Genomic DNA, 13,556 nt, shown 5'->3' with positions numbered 1-13,556 from the left:
GACAACTTCGGGACTCATGACCACAGTCCATGCCATCACTGCCACCCAGAAGACTGTGGATGGCCCCTCTGGAAAGCTGTGGCGCAGTGGCCGTGGAGCTGCCCAGAACATCATCCCTGCATCTACTGGCGCTGCCAAGGCTGTGGGCAAGGTCATCCCTGAACTGAATGGGAAACATACCGGCATGGCTTTCCATGTCCCCACCCCTAGTGTGTCAATTGTGGACCTGACCTGCTGTCTAGAGAAAGCTGCCAAATATGATGACATCAAGAAAGTAGTAAAGCAGGCATCAGAAGGGTCCCTCAAGGGCATCCTGGGATACACTGAAGACCAGGTTGTTTCCTGTGACTTCAGTAGTGACACCCACTCTTCCACCTTTGATGTTGGGGCTGGCATTGTTCTGAATGACCACTTTGTCAAACTCATTTCCTGGTATGACAATGACTTTGGCTACAGCAACTGGGTGGTTGACCTGATGGTTCACCTGGCCTCCAAAGAATAAGAGCCCCTGGGACCACCAGCTCCAGCAATAGCACTAGAAGAGAGAGAATGAGACCCTCAGCTGCTGGGGCATCCTTGCCCCAAGTTGATCCTCCCACACACTGAGAATCTCACATCCTTGATACAAGTTTCCATCAAATCCCCCTGAGAAAGGGGAGGGGCTTCGAGAGCCCATCTTGTCATTTACCATCAATAAAGTACATTGTACTCAGCCAAAAAAAAAATCATAACCAGTTCAAGTTTCCATTAAATAATACAGTGACATTTTTAATCAGTGGCATCTTGCTTCTATATGTCAGAAAGTGCCTTAAGCAGAGAACCTAGTTTACAAACTAGGAAAAGTTCCACTCAGAATATACAAAAAGGTCTTGCAAATCAATAACCATTGCTCTTCTATAACATTGAGATGGAACTGACTCACAGCTGACCTTCCTGAGGCTGTGCATCACATGGGAGGAGATTGTCCATCTCTCTCCTACAGAAGAGCTGGTAGATTCGAACTGTGTGCCTTTGGATTGGCAGCACAGCTCCTTACCACTAAGCCACCAGAGTTCTCAGTAACCTCTCAGTTACTTTCTCTAAAAGAAGACAATGAAGAGACTTGAAGAAAGTACAGCCAGAGTGCTCCTTACAGGCACAGATGACAAAGTTCTGTCTCACATACTTTGGGCATATTGCTAGGAGAGTCTATTCCTTGGAGAAGGACATCATGCTTGGAAAGGCGGAGGGATTGTGAAAGAGAGAAAGACCCTCAACCAGGTGGACTGACACCATGGCAGCTGCAGTGGGCTTTAGTATGTCAGAAATTATGTGGATGGTACAGGATAGGACAGGGTTCAGATCTCTCATTCATAGGGTCACTGTGAATTGTACTTGACTTGGTGGCACCTAACAACAACATGAAAAAACAGCTCTTGGCAGATTTAGAATGATTCCAAGACATTACAAGCATTAGGATTGCAGAGGAAGGAAGTATAAAAAAAGGATAATTGTCAGAGAATGCTTGTCTAAATAGTATTTCAGACTATAATGTGAAAGAAAGCAGGCCTCTGCTTGGTTGGTAAGTGGAATGAAAACGTCCCTCCAGATGAAATAGGAGAGAAGAGGTAGATTGTTGTGGTCAGACCTGGGATCTCGCTTTGTGGGGACTCAGGCTTCTCATCCACAGAGTGGGCCACGAGAGGTGGTTGTAAACATGAGGGAAGGCAAAGTAAAGAGCACAGAGCACCAAGGTGTGGTAGGTAGGTGGCTAATGAGTGCCAGTCCTTTGTAAGTTGTTTGCTTTCATGATCTTTTGACTCGCAGCTGTAATATTAGCCCCACGATAGGAAGGAGAAATACCCATCTTGGGACCAGTTCACATTTACCTTAAATGTAAATGTCCAAGTTCACGTTTTCTGATATAATAAATGTTGCTGGTGTTATGTACCATCAAGTTGGAAAGAGCTCATAGCTGACCCTCTGGTGGGTTTTCAGAGGCAGTAAATTGCATGGAACAAGATTGCCCATCCTTTCTTCCGCAGAGCAAGCAGCTGGTGGATTCCAACCACACGGCTCTGAGTTGGCAGCATAACTCCTTACCACTCAGCCACCAGCGCTCCACATGCTAAATAGTAAGAGGCGATGAATGTTTCTGGCCGCAATACATGAAAAATAGATTGTTAGTAGTCTTGAATCTCAGAAGGTAACTTTCTCATGCAGTGCTATTCAAATAGGAAAACACTGCCTTTGTTCCCAGCACATTTAAAGCCAGCCTTTACGTATATCACTTGCTAGCCAGTGTTAGCTTCTTATGGCAGAGAGAGAAAGAGTGTGTGTGTGTGTGTGTGTGTGTGTGTGTGTGTGTGTGTGTGTGTGTGTGTGTGTTGTGGACACTAGTTGTTACCACACTACAGGCTAAGCTGAGTTGGGGCAATATTTCTTCTGAAGTGTTCACAGGCGTGCTGATGGGCCAGAGCCTTGTGGCTTTCATTTTAGCATCTAACCTTAAATATTTCATTCGTTAAAGATAATTGCACACGTCTGGAGTGACCTGCAAGAAGTGGAGGCAGCCTTTTTTTAATGGTTGAACTTGTTTTACAGAACGCTCGCTGAAATGGCAGCAGCCACATCTGTTCACGTGGTTGCCGTGATTGAGCCCATTATTCAGCACGCTGACTGGTTCTTCCCGGAAGGTAACTCCCTTTTCCTTTGTGTTGACTACCAAGGTAGTAGCATAAGAAGCTTTTTTTTTTTACTGTTTTATAACTTTATTTGACAATCAGCTATTTATTTTGATCCACATTGACAGTCTGTAGATTTTTGAGAGTGGTGACAGGTCCACAGGTAACCAGTGTATACAGCTTGTTTGGGGAATCTTCATCCTCATTACGTTTTCTGGACAACCGTACACGGATGCAGTATGAGACATTTCTTATTCCTTTGGCGCAGACAAGCTTTGTTAAGCCTGGTGTCAGTGCAAACATCTGGTGTTCCCATCTCCTTCATGGCAAATTTCCGGATCTCCTTTAGTGCCTGAGGAGCACACTTCTTAAATCCCACTCCATGGATGCGCTTGTGAATGTTGATGGTGTGCTCTTTGGTCACCACTTCACTGATGGCAGAACGGCCTTTCTTCTTCTCACCACCCTTCTTTGCAGGGGCCATAGTGCTGGGACCAGGCTGGAAAGCAGAAGCATTTTTTTAAGAAGAAAATACTCAGTAATCTTTTTCTCATTTGGGAGTATTTTTTATTAATATTGTCATCATATACATTATGTTTCATGCAAGTACATTGTGTTCCAAATAATCCTTGACTTACATTCTGTTTCGTTCATTAATATTGTGAGGCTGGCTTTCCCCCCGTCCCTTAAAATCATCCCACCAACAACTACTTTTTATTATTTTGGTGGATTTAAAAAAAAAATATTTATTTGATATTGGTTTGCCTACAGAGTTTGTGTACATTGTGTTTCACACTATTCTTCATTCACACTGTGTTTCATACAATCATTCTCATGTACTGTGCTTTATAAAACTTCTGTGACTCACCAAAGAAGACATTCAGATGGCAAACAAATACATGAAAAAGTGTTTGAAATTCCTAGCTCTGAGAGATGCAAATCAAAACAACGATGAGATATCATCTCACCCCAGTAAGAATAGCAGAATTCAACAGAGCAGCAAACAACAAATTGCTGGCAGGGTTGCAGAGAAACTGGAGTGTAATAGAGCTGGAAAGAACCCAAGTGCCCATCAACAAACGAATGGATAGAGAAGCTCTGGTATATTCACACAATGGCATGCTATGCAGCATTGAAAAACAAGGAACTCATGAAATAGTATGCAAAATGGGTGACCCTAGAGGACATTATGATGAGTGAAATATCTCAGTCACAAAAGGATAAATACTGCATAGTGCCACTGTTGTAGAACGGGACTGACATCAGAGTTGGGGTGAGACCGAGAAAGATTAGATAAATTATGTATACTGCATTGAAACAGATGAGGAAGAAAACAGTTTAAAAGTGATATATGATTGGGTATTATGGTCATGACAAGAGTCCAGAATGAAGGCTGCATAGTAGAGTATACTGGGGGTGGGGGCAGGATGGGGGGGGGAGATTGTACACCAATGAAAGAATTTTTCTTTCACCTTTCAAAGAGAAGAGAGAACTGGGTTGGAGGGGTGGGCAGGGAGAAAAATGCAACAATCAATAAATGAAAATCCAAAGTCTCTGTAAACATTCATTAAAATTAGTTTTTAAAAAGAGGAGGGGAAAAAACCCTTCTGTGACAAGCTTGTTCCCTCAGAATACTGGTTCAATAAAGATGGACAGATAAGCAATAAAGGAGGGACATTAGGGCATGAGGCATGAAGTAGCTGGCTATCACGTGTTCAGTAATGTGTTGGGTGGTGTTTTTATTATTATTGTGATTTTAACTAAAGTTTATAGAAAAGTTGGATGTCCATTCTTTCATTGTTGCACATTTTCCTCCCTTTCCACCTCCCTTACCTCTTCCCCACGTTGCAGTGTGCTTCTAATTCTGGACTGTTTTAATGATTAACATAACTGTTTTGAGTCTTTTCATTGGTTTTCCATATTTGTTCATGGCATTTGTATTTTGGCATCATAGTAACCGTTTATTTTATATTTCACTTCCTTTCACTTAAAGTTACTCAAGCCTATGTGGAAGAATGCCGTGTCCTACCTGTTTTGCTAGGAGGAAATGTTCTCTGCAGGAGGATTTTGGACGACTAGTAAAGAGGCATCATAAAGAGATAGACTGTATGGCAAAGTAGAAAAATAGATGTAGAGAGAAATATCTGCTTAACTCTTTCAAATGTTGAAAATGGAAACCAAGGACTGTTTTACCACAAAGTGGCATTGAATATGCAAATATTTTCCACGTAGAAGAGGGTTTTTTTGGTTTTGGTCGTGTTTTTTTTTAACTGTAGCTAGCTAGTTAGATGTGTGCAGAAGTGGAAGATAAAGATGAACAGGTTGATTTTGCGGCCATTTTTTTAAGATCTTTATGGGCTGTTCAGGAAATTAGGACTTTATCTGATAGTGCTTGATTTTTTTTTCCAACTCTGTTACAATCCTGGGATCCACAGGCGTTCTCTTGAGCCCCGTTGGGGGTACTGATTGGGGAATTGTTTGGGATCTGAGTCTCCTGCCCCTGCTTCAACTATAGCAACCTTGTGTCCCGTCCCATTGGGTGTGAGCTCTGCGTGCTGCTAGCCTGTGCTCAACATTTCTTCACCACTGACTTCCCATCACCAAGAAGCGTGCCTCACTTAAGTGTGTTGCTCAACAAAATACATGATAGATTAATTAATATTGGCATTCTGCCCAAGATTTCCACTGAGGAAGTGAGTATTGGAAAAAAAACTACTGTAGGCAGTATAGATTTTATTCTTTTTTTACCCCCTTATTTTTCTTTTACCACACATTGTAGATACCATATTTGATGACTAAATGACTGCTCACTGTCATCTTCTGTAGTCCATGTTTGTTGTACAAAAGGGAGGAGAGAAAACGTGTACAGACTTATATTCTAACTCTCCCCCGACTCAAGTTCTGTTATTTTATTTCCTGCTGATTTGGTAAAGGGAACTCTGGTGGCTTAAGTGGTAAGAAATTGCACTGCTAACCCAAAGGCACAGAGTTCCAATCACTATCTGCTCTATGGGAGAAATCAGGGAGGCTTCCGGTCACGTGGGGGGCGTGGCCATCGCAGGCCTGAGCCTGTGGGTCGAGGGGTGCAGAGAAGTCTGGGAAGTGTAGTCCTCTCAACTTAGTGGGAGTCGGCGGTGGCCCCCAAGGTTCTGGAAAGGGGCTCAGCCAAGCCGGCTTCAAAGGAGACTGTCTTTTAACACGAGACTAGAGCACACAAGAATTTGCTGGGGCTATTTGGTGGCCTAGATTATCCAAAAATGACTGAACAGCACATCAGCAGAGAACTGCCAAAAGTCCAGGCTGGGTTTAGACGAGGTCGTGGCACTAGGAATATTGTAGCTGATGGTAGATGGATCTTGGCTGAAAGCAGGGAATACCAGAGGAATGTAATCTGTGTTTCATTGATTATGCAAAGGCGTTTGACTGTGTGGATCATAACAAACCGTGGCTGACTCTGAGAAGAATGGGAATCCCAGAACACTTGATTGTGCTAATGTGAAACCTATACTTGGACCAAGAGGCAGTCATCAGAACAGAACTAGGAAACACTGCATGGTTCAAAATTGGGAAGGGCGTATGCCAGGGATGTGTCCTGTCTCCATACCTTTTCAACCTGTATCAGAACAGATTATCTGGGAGTTTGGGCTCTATGTGGAGAAATGTGGTGTCAGGATTGGTGGAAGATCTATCAGCAATCTCTGTTATGCAGATGACACAACCTTGCTTGCTGAAACTGAGGAGGACCTGAAGCACGTGCTGCAGAGGGTCAAGGACTGCAGCCTCCAATATGGATTGAGACTCAATGTCACGAAGACAAAGATTCTCACCACTGGACCAATTGGTAGCATCAGGATGGATGGTGAAGAGATTGAGATTGTTCACAGCTTTAGTTTGCTTGGCTCCACAGTCAACACTCTTGGCACCAGTAGCCAGGAAATTAAAAGGCGCATTGCCATGGGAAAGTCTGCTGTTAGGGACCTCTCCAAAGTACTGAAGAGCAATGGTGTCTCTCTGGAGACTAAGGTGCATCTGATACAGGCCATGGTCTTTGCAATCACTTGCTATGCATCAGAGTTGGACAATGACTAGGGAGGATAGAAAGAGAATTGATGCCTTTGAGCTGTGGTGCTGGAGAAGAGTATTGAGGGTACCATGGACTGCTAGGAGAACAAACAGATTCATCCTAGAGAGGGTTAAACCAGGCAGCACCTTGAAGGCAAGGATTCTGAGGCTCCATCTAACATTCTTTGGATATGTTGTAAGGAGGGACAGGCCTTTGGAGAGGGACATCATGCTTGGGAGGGTGGAGGGACAGCGCAGGAGGGGAAGGCCCTCTATGAACTGGATTGATTCAGTGACTGGGGTAATCAGGATGGGTGTATTGGAGACAGTTTGATTGGTACAGGACAGAGCAGAGTTTAGGGCTGTTGCAAGTGACTCGATGGCACATAACAACAACAGTAGCAAAAAGCTGTGCTTCACTCTCAGAGGTTCAGGGTTCAAATCCACCAGATACTCTTCAGGAGGAGGGGCAATTTCCTCCTGTGCTAGTTGTATCCAACTCCACAGTACACAACAAGAAAAATTTAAAGAAAACAAAACACAAAAAACCAAAACCAACAAAACACTCCCCCCCCAAAAAAAACAGATGTATTTGCTGAATAAATAAATGACTTACTGGTTTAAACCCTGAGGATAACTCTGTGGACTGGAAATCTAGTTCACTGTTTCTGCCCCTTTGTATTCATTTAATTAAGCTGTAACGAAAATCACCTCGCCTGGAGCTGAAGCTTGATGATGTTGAGAAGGGGTTTGAGAGTATTCTAAAGGACCTGGAGACCTGTAAAAAACAAAAGGAAGATGCGGAAGTTGAAGGAGCCATTGGGCTCAGCACTGACCCCAAGAGCCGAGAAGAGATGATTCATGATCTAATTGGCTACAAACCCCAAACCAAGCCCAACAAGCGTTCATCTCAGTTTGGAAGGTTTGAATTTTAGACATTAATTTTGTAGGCCAGAGCCCTGCAACAAAGTAAAATGCTGACAAGATTTAGTGAATTGTATGTTGACCACATGCAGTGAGGACTAATTTGGTGTGAGTTTACTTACTGTCTAACTTTCACTTTAAGCTACAATTGAAACTCTAGTTTGTCTCTGGAGAAATTCTTTGACCCTATAAATGATAATGTCTGATATCTGCTTTTAAAAAAATGCATTTTAGGAAAATAATAAAAAAAAAGAAAACCAGCTGGAGAGTCCGCTATGAATCATTTCCAACTGTACAGTACACAACAGTAACAAATATTGGTAAACTGTAAGCTTCTGAAAGTACCTGAGGCTTCTGCTTGTGAATTAGTGAGTGTCTATGGATTGGAAATTATATCAGTTTGAGGACTAAGGTGTTTCTGATTCAGGCCATGATCTTTCCGATTACTTGCTATGCATCTGACAATTGGACAAGGAATAACGATGACAGAAAAAGAATTGAGGGCTTTGAGTTGCAGTGTTGGAGAAGACCACTGAACATCCCATTGATGGCCAAGAAAATCAACAGATATTTCTTGAAGGTGCAGCTCTTTGGAGGCAAGAATGTTGCTAGGAGGGGCTGTTCCTTAGAGAAGGACATCATACTGAGAAGGGTCAGGAGTCCGTGAAGCAGAGGAAGACCCTCAACCAGGTGGATTGACACAGTGACTGCTGCAAAATGGGCTCTTGTGTGTCAGGAAGTGTGAGGATGGCACAGGATAGAACAGAGTTCAGATCTTTTGTTCGTAGAGTCACTATGAGTTATATTTGACTCGACAGCACCTGACAACAACCACATGGTTTGTAAAGTAGATATTTTATTTCAGATTATAAAGTTTTCTCACCCTATATGATCTAATATATTGTAGGTTTTGCTGTTGTTGGTTGCTGTTGAATTAGTTCCAACTGGTGGTTACCCCATGTGTGAAAATTAGAACTACGCTCCTGTACCCTATGGGATTTTCATGACTGTAACCTTTTGCAAACAGATTGCCATGCCTCTCTTCCGAGGCACCTCTGGGTGGATTCAGTCTGCCAAACTTTCAACTAGTAGCTCAGTGTTTAACAGTTTGTGCCAACCAGAACCTCCTCTGTGTCTCATATGGTTGTGTTTTCCTTCTTGCAGAGATTGAATTTAATGTATCAGAAACATTCGCACCTCTTGCCATCCCAAATTCCAATCACTCATCATCCCACACTGGAAATGACTCTGACTCTGGGACCCTGGAGAGGAAGCGGCCTGCCAGCATGGCGGTGATGGAAGGGGACTTGGTTAAGAAGGAGAGGTGCGTTTAGCACTGTTGGGTTTTTAAACCAGCTGTAGATACCACACAAAGGAATCGCTGAACCATAATTAGCAATAACTGGTACCAGTTTAGTGGACTTGGAGTTTGAGAGTGGCCCCATGTCTTGATAGTTTTAGTACTTCTGCTGGAACGTGTCTCATCCCTTAACCTGAATGTAAAGTAGGTAGATAGCCAGCCAGTTAACATTTGTAACATATGCATTCAGTTTTTTCTCCATTGTCTGTGATGAGCACTGCAGTGGAACAACTTCACATACTAAGTTCAGATTCTTCCTGTATGTGCTTGATTGAAAGAGCCCTGGTGGCATTAGATGTTCAAGGCAGTTGGCTGCTGACCAAAAGGTCAGCAATTCAAAACGGCAAGCTGCTCTGCAGGAGATAGAGCTGCCCTATAGGGTTTTATGGGATTTAATTTTTATAGGAGCCTATCACTGGGTCTTTTCTCCAGACAAGTGCTTTATCAGGGTACCACTAAGGCTCTTTACAGGAATAAAAAGAAAAATTAGACTTCACATATTTCTTGAGTCTAGTTAGCATATGGTAGACAATCAGTTACCTGTTGGGATGGAGTCTCCCAGACAGCTTCCTGAGTTTAACAAGAGTTTAAGGAATCATCTGTTTTTTTTAAATTGAAAGTTCTAAAGCTCTTACATCTGTGGCCTTCCAGTGAAAAGTAAGTCTTCTTCTATCCTATCCTCCAGCTCCCAACCCTTTTGCAAAAGTAACTGTTTTCTTCCAGTCTTGTGTCTTCTTCCTCTTTATGTCTCTGCATGTGTATTAGCTACATTGTCTCTAGTCCTCATCTTCATTAAGTGCCAGTGTGGTGTGGCTTCCTTCCATTGCCTCAGTGGTAGGACTTCTGGATTCCACTTCCACCTCATTTCCTGAATAGACACACTTAGTATGGAAATAAACATGTTAATGTGTTATCATTCAAGATGAAGCTTGGCGGTCAGCTTTCAGCTGCTCACATCCAGCATGGTAAAAGGGCATTCATTGGTCAGTACCAGGACTGATGGCTTCCTTCCGTTTTAAAGCCAAGTTGATCTGCTTACCTTGAACTCACCGTTAAGCTAGTCTTACTGCTTCACTGTATGCTGGGCAACTTGGGTGGCTGTTTCCCGCATGTGTTTCAGCACCCATGAACTAATGGACTTCCCCCATAGTTGTCAGCTCGCATGGTGTGTTGACTGTTTCTTTTCTCCGTGTAGCTTTGGTGTGAAGCTTATGGACTTCCAGGCCCACCGGCGGGGTGGCACTCTAAATAGAAAACACGTAGCCCCCGCTTTCCAGCCGCCTCACCCGCCCACAGATGGCAGCACCTTGGCTTCTGCGGGCCCAGAGCCCCCGCCCCACAGCTCTAGGGCTGAAAGCAACACAGGGGGTGGGGCTGTCCCCTCCTCTGTAGGCACGCTGGAGCAGGGGCTGAGCCCAGGCGACGGCAGGTAAGGAGGCCAGCTTCTGCTGGCAAGGGTGCTGGACGCCCCAGCCTTCTTGCAGCTCCTACTGTTGGGCGTGACATCCGTGCCCGAGGAAATCGCTACCCCATGGGGTGAATCCCATCTATCCCTCGCCACCAATTGGCAGAGACTGCAGATTGCTCACTTCTTTTCCCATTTTCCGAAGAAAGCAACATTTGTTTGCTTTCTTCGCCAGGTTGCTGCTTTGGTGGTGGGAACTGGAAGCCAACAGTTGTCTAGCAGTGTTAGAAACATCTTTTACTTGTTTGATATAAACTGTCAGTGTTCCTGTGTCATTTGCTTATGTCATACAGTGTGCTATCTAGTCAGAAGCCAGTACTTGGCTTGTTGTTGTTTTTGATTGTTATTTCATTGAAGATTTACAGATCACATTGGTTTTTTTCATTCTGTCAGTCATACACACTTGTTTAAATAATATTAATTACAATTGATTAATTCATTTCAATGTCTGATCAGGTCATTATTATTTATGGCTTTTCCCTTTGCCCAACTTAGATATTTATTAATTTTTTACTCCCTTCCCCTTCCTGGTAGCCATTAAGAGGAGCTAATGTTTGGATATAGCCGATTGGTTCAATGACAACATTTCTGACATTCATTCATTCAGCAGATTCACTAAATAGCTGCTGTGTAGTTGTGTTGTGCTAGGCCTGGGGGAGTGGTGGGGGTGGCCCAAGACCCGCACAGCCTTCTGTCTTGCCAGGGAACTGGCGCATGAGTACAAGGTAGAAAATAAAGAGGGTAGATCTTCTTTAAAGACTGTTTTGGTCAGTTAAACTTTCAGTAAGTCACCTGGAATGGGCAGCTTTAAGGAGACTTATTCTTGAACTTGAGGGTTCCATCTCATTTGCAATAATTCCATTTTCCACCTGATCTGGACACATGACCAACAGAGCCATGAAAAGTGGTATTTCAGATGGTTCAACCTTGTAGCTACTCGGGGGGAGGGGAGAAAATGGGTCTGCCAGAGAAGCTGCACTAAAATTTTTATCAAGTAGTCTACTTTGGGTACCTATAAAGCACTGATAAAAGGACAAGATTCAGATCTCTTGTTTGCCATGAGTCGTAGTCAACTTGACAACACCTAACAACAGCATTAATACAAGGACTTTGAGCAATCATTTAACCTCTCAAGTTCAGTTTACTGATGTATTATTATCTTACCTTAGCTTTTGCTTGGACAAATTATATGGAATGCAGATTTCACAATTAGATTATTTTGAAGTCTACAAACCCTTTTATATTTTTAATTATTTTCCTAATTTAAGTACAAGCAAATTGGAACTTCTTTGATTGCTCTGAGAAGTTCTCTGTCCTAACATTTGAGTAGCAGAGCAGTTGGTGGTACAATGATGGTATATAGAGTAGTAGTCTGATACAGTGGCTCTAAGAAAGTGTATAATCCTTTACGGCACCAGTTGCCTTTTAGATCATCACCCACTTGCCAGCTAAAGTAAAAACTCTGGTTGTGTCCATATCCTTTGTAGCATGCTTACCTTTTCTAGCCGTGACTTATGACATTTAACGTGACATTTGCCCTCCCTAGTCTTCCAGTACCCAAGGACTCTGTGTCTGCAGCTACGCCAGTGCCAGGGAGGAACAGCAGTCAGACAAGCATTGGCCCAAACCAGGCTGTAGGGGCTGCTGGCTCGCATCAGCTTTCAGCTGGCCCCGCCCACAATTCCGCTGGTCCCAGTCCTCACACTCTGCGCAGAGGTAAGAAGCCCACTCTACTCAATGCCTTCAGGGATGGATGTGCATACATCCTGGTCAGCGGGCAGGGATTTCAAGCACACCTCTTTTTTTGTCCATTATAAAATGACAAGTAGGAAAATTAGACATTAAACAGAAAGAGAGCTCTGGTGGCCTAGTGGTAAGAAGCTGCGCCCAAAGGCACAGAATTTAAATCCACAAGCTGCTCGGTGGGAGAAGAATGGGCAGTCTTCTTCCATGTAATTGACTGCTTCTGGAGGTCAGCAATGAGTCCGTTAACTCCACAGAAAATAGCAACATGAAAAAAAAAATTTGTTTTCATTAAAAAATGAAAACAGAAGAGCAAGAAAGGGGCCACAGAACTTAACAAACAAAAGGCCATTTCTCCAGAATATGCCCACTTTTCCAGGAAGCCTGTGTTCCACGCTCCAGAACCCCACAGCCTCAGTGCTACTCAGGCTCTGTGGGTCCTGGGCAGCTGCACCCTGTGTTAGTGTTAGGGCTTCTAGGCCCTCTTTGCATATAATTTAATCATCTTCCTTGTAGGCCCTTCTGTAGCCCTCCTCCTAAAATCAGGGGGGTGGCTTAAAAATAAACAGATCCATTCACCTCTTGAAACTTTCCAGTGGCTTCCATGTGAAACTCACCTGGGCCCTGTGTGGGCCTACCTGAGTTACCTCTCAGCTCATGTTTCCACTCTCCTCTTTCTCGTTTCTTTAGCAACACTCATCTGATCTCTGTTCCTTGGATCCACTAAGCTATTTCCTTTGTAGAACATCTATACTTGTTTTTTTTCTTGTGAATACTCTTTGCCTAGTTCTTACTTGCCATTCAAGGCTCAGCTCAAATGATATTTCCTCTATGGGACCCTCCCTGATAACCTAGCCTCACTTAGAGAGTCAGTCAAAAAGCCAGTCGCCATGGAGTTCACGCACATCAGAGTAGAACTGTGGTCCATGAGGTTTTAAATGCCTTGATTTCCCCCCATGTGCAGATCTCCAGGTCTTTTCTTCTGAAATACCAATGAATGGACTTAAACTGATGATCTTTCCTTTTGCAGCCAAGTACTGTTCCAGCCAGGAATTGCCCTGGAACTTATAATGTCATCTTCTATTGTAGCACTTTACTCAATCTTAAGACTTTAAATTGGTCTTTTTAAGCTTGCTGTTTGTCCTTCCCAGCTCTGAATTCTCTTACCTGTCCTGTGCTTGCCAACCTCTCTGTACTGTGCCTGTCATGGGTGGACACTGGAGACATATTTGTGACTAGGGAACTCCAGGTGCCTCATAGTTCTAGAACAACCAGGAGTAATGTTTGTCCCCCTTTTCCTCCCAGGGTTTTATATTTGTCTAGAGATTTTTTTATTATT

At 43.5% G+C, this 13,556-nt stretch overlaps 1 protein-coding gene across 1 annotated transcript in view; it reads left to right on the top strand.

The window, feature by feature from the left end:
• ARHGAP17 (Rho GTPase activating protein 17) overlaps positions 1-13,556 on the top strand; it is a 93,285-nt gene that overhangs the window by 56,605 nt on the left and 23,124 nt on the right. Inside the window, exons 14-16 of the mRNA XM_006902048.1 lie at positions 2,584-2,675; positions 8,814-8,973; positions 12,021-12,190. Coding sequence (XP_006902110.1) covers positions 2,584-2,675; positions 8,814-8,973; positions 12,021-12,190 — 422 coding nt within the window. The remainder of the gene's footprint in view (positions 1-2,583; positions 2,676-8,813; positions 8,974-12,020; positions 12,191-13,556) is intronic.

The sequence above is a fragment of the Elephantulus edwardii genome, unplaced genomic scaffold, assembly GCF_000299155.1.
Source record: "Elephantulus edwardii isolate Elephantulus edwardi_28Jun2011 unplaced genomic scaffold, EleEdw1.0 scaffold00361, whole genome shotgun sequence".
Taxonomy (NCBI): domain Eukaryota; kingdom Metazoa; phylum Chordata; class Mammalia; order Macroscelidea; family Macroscelididae; genus Elephantulus; species Elephantulus edwardii.
Note: the sequence above shows the minus strand (reverse complement) of the source record. Positions and strands in the feature narration are given on the sequence as shown.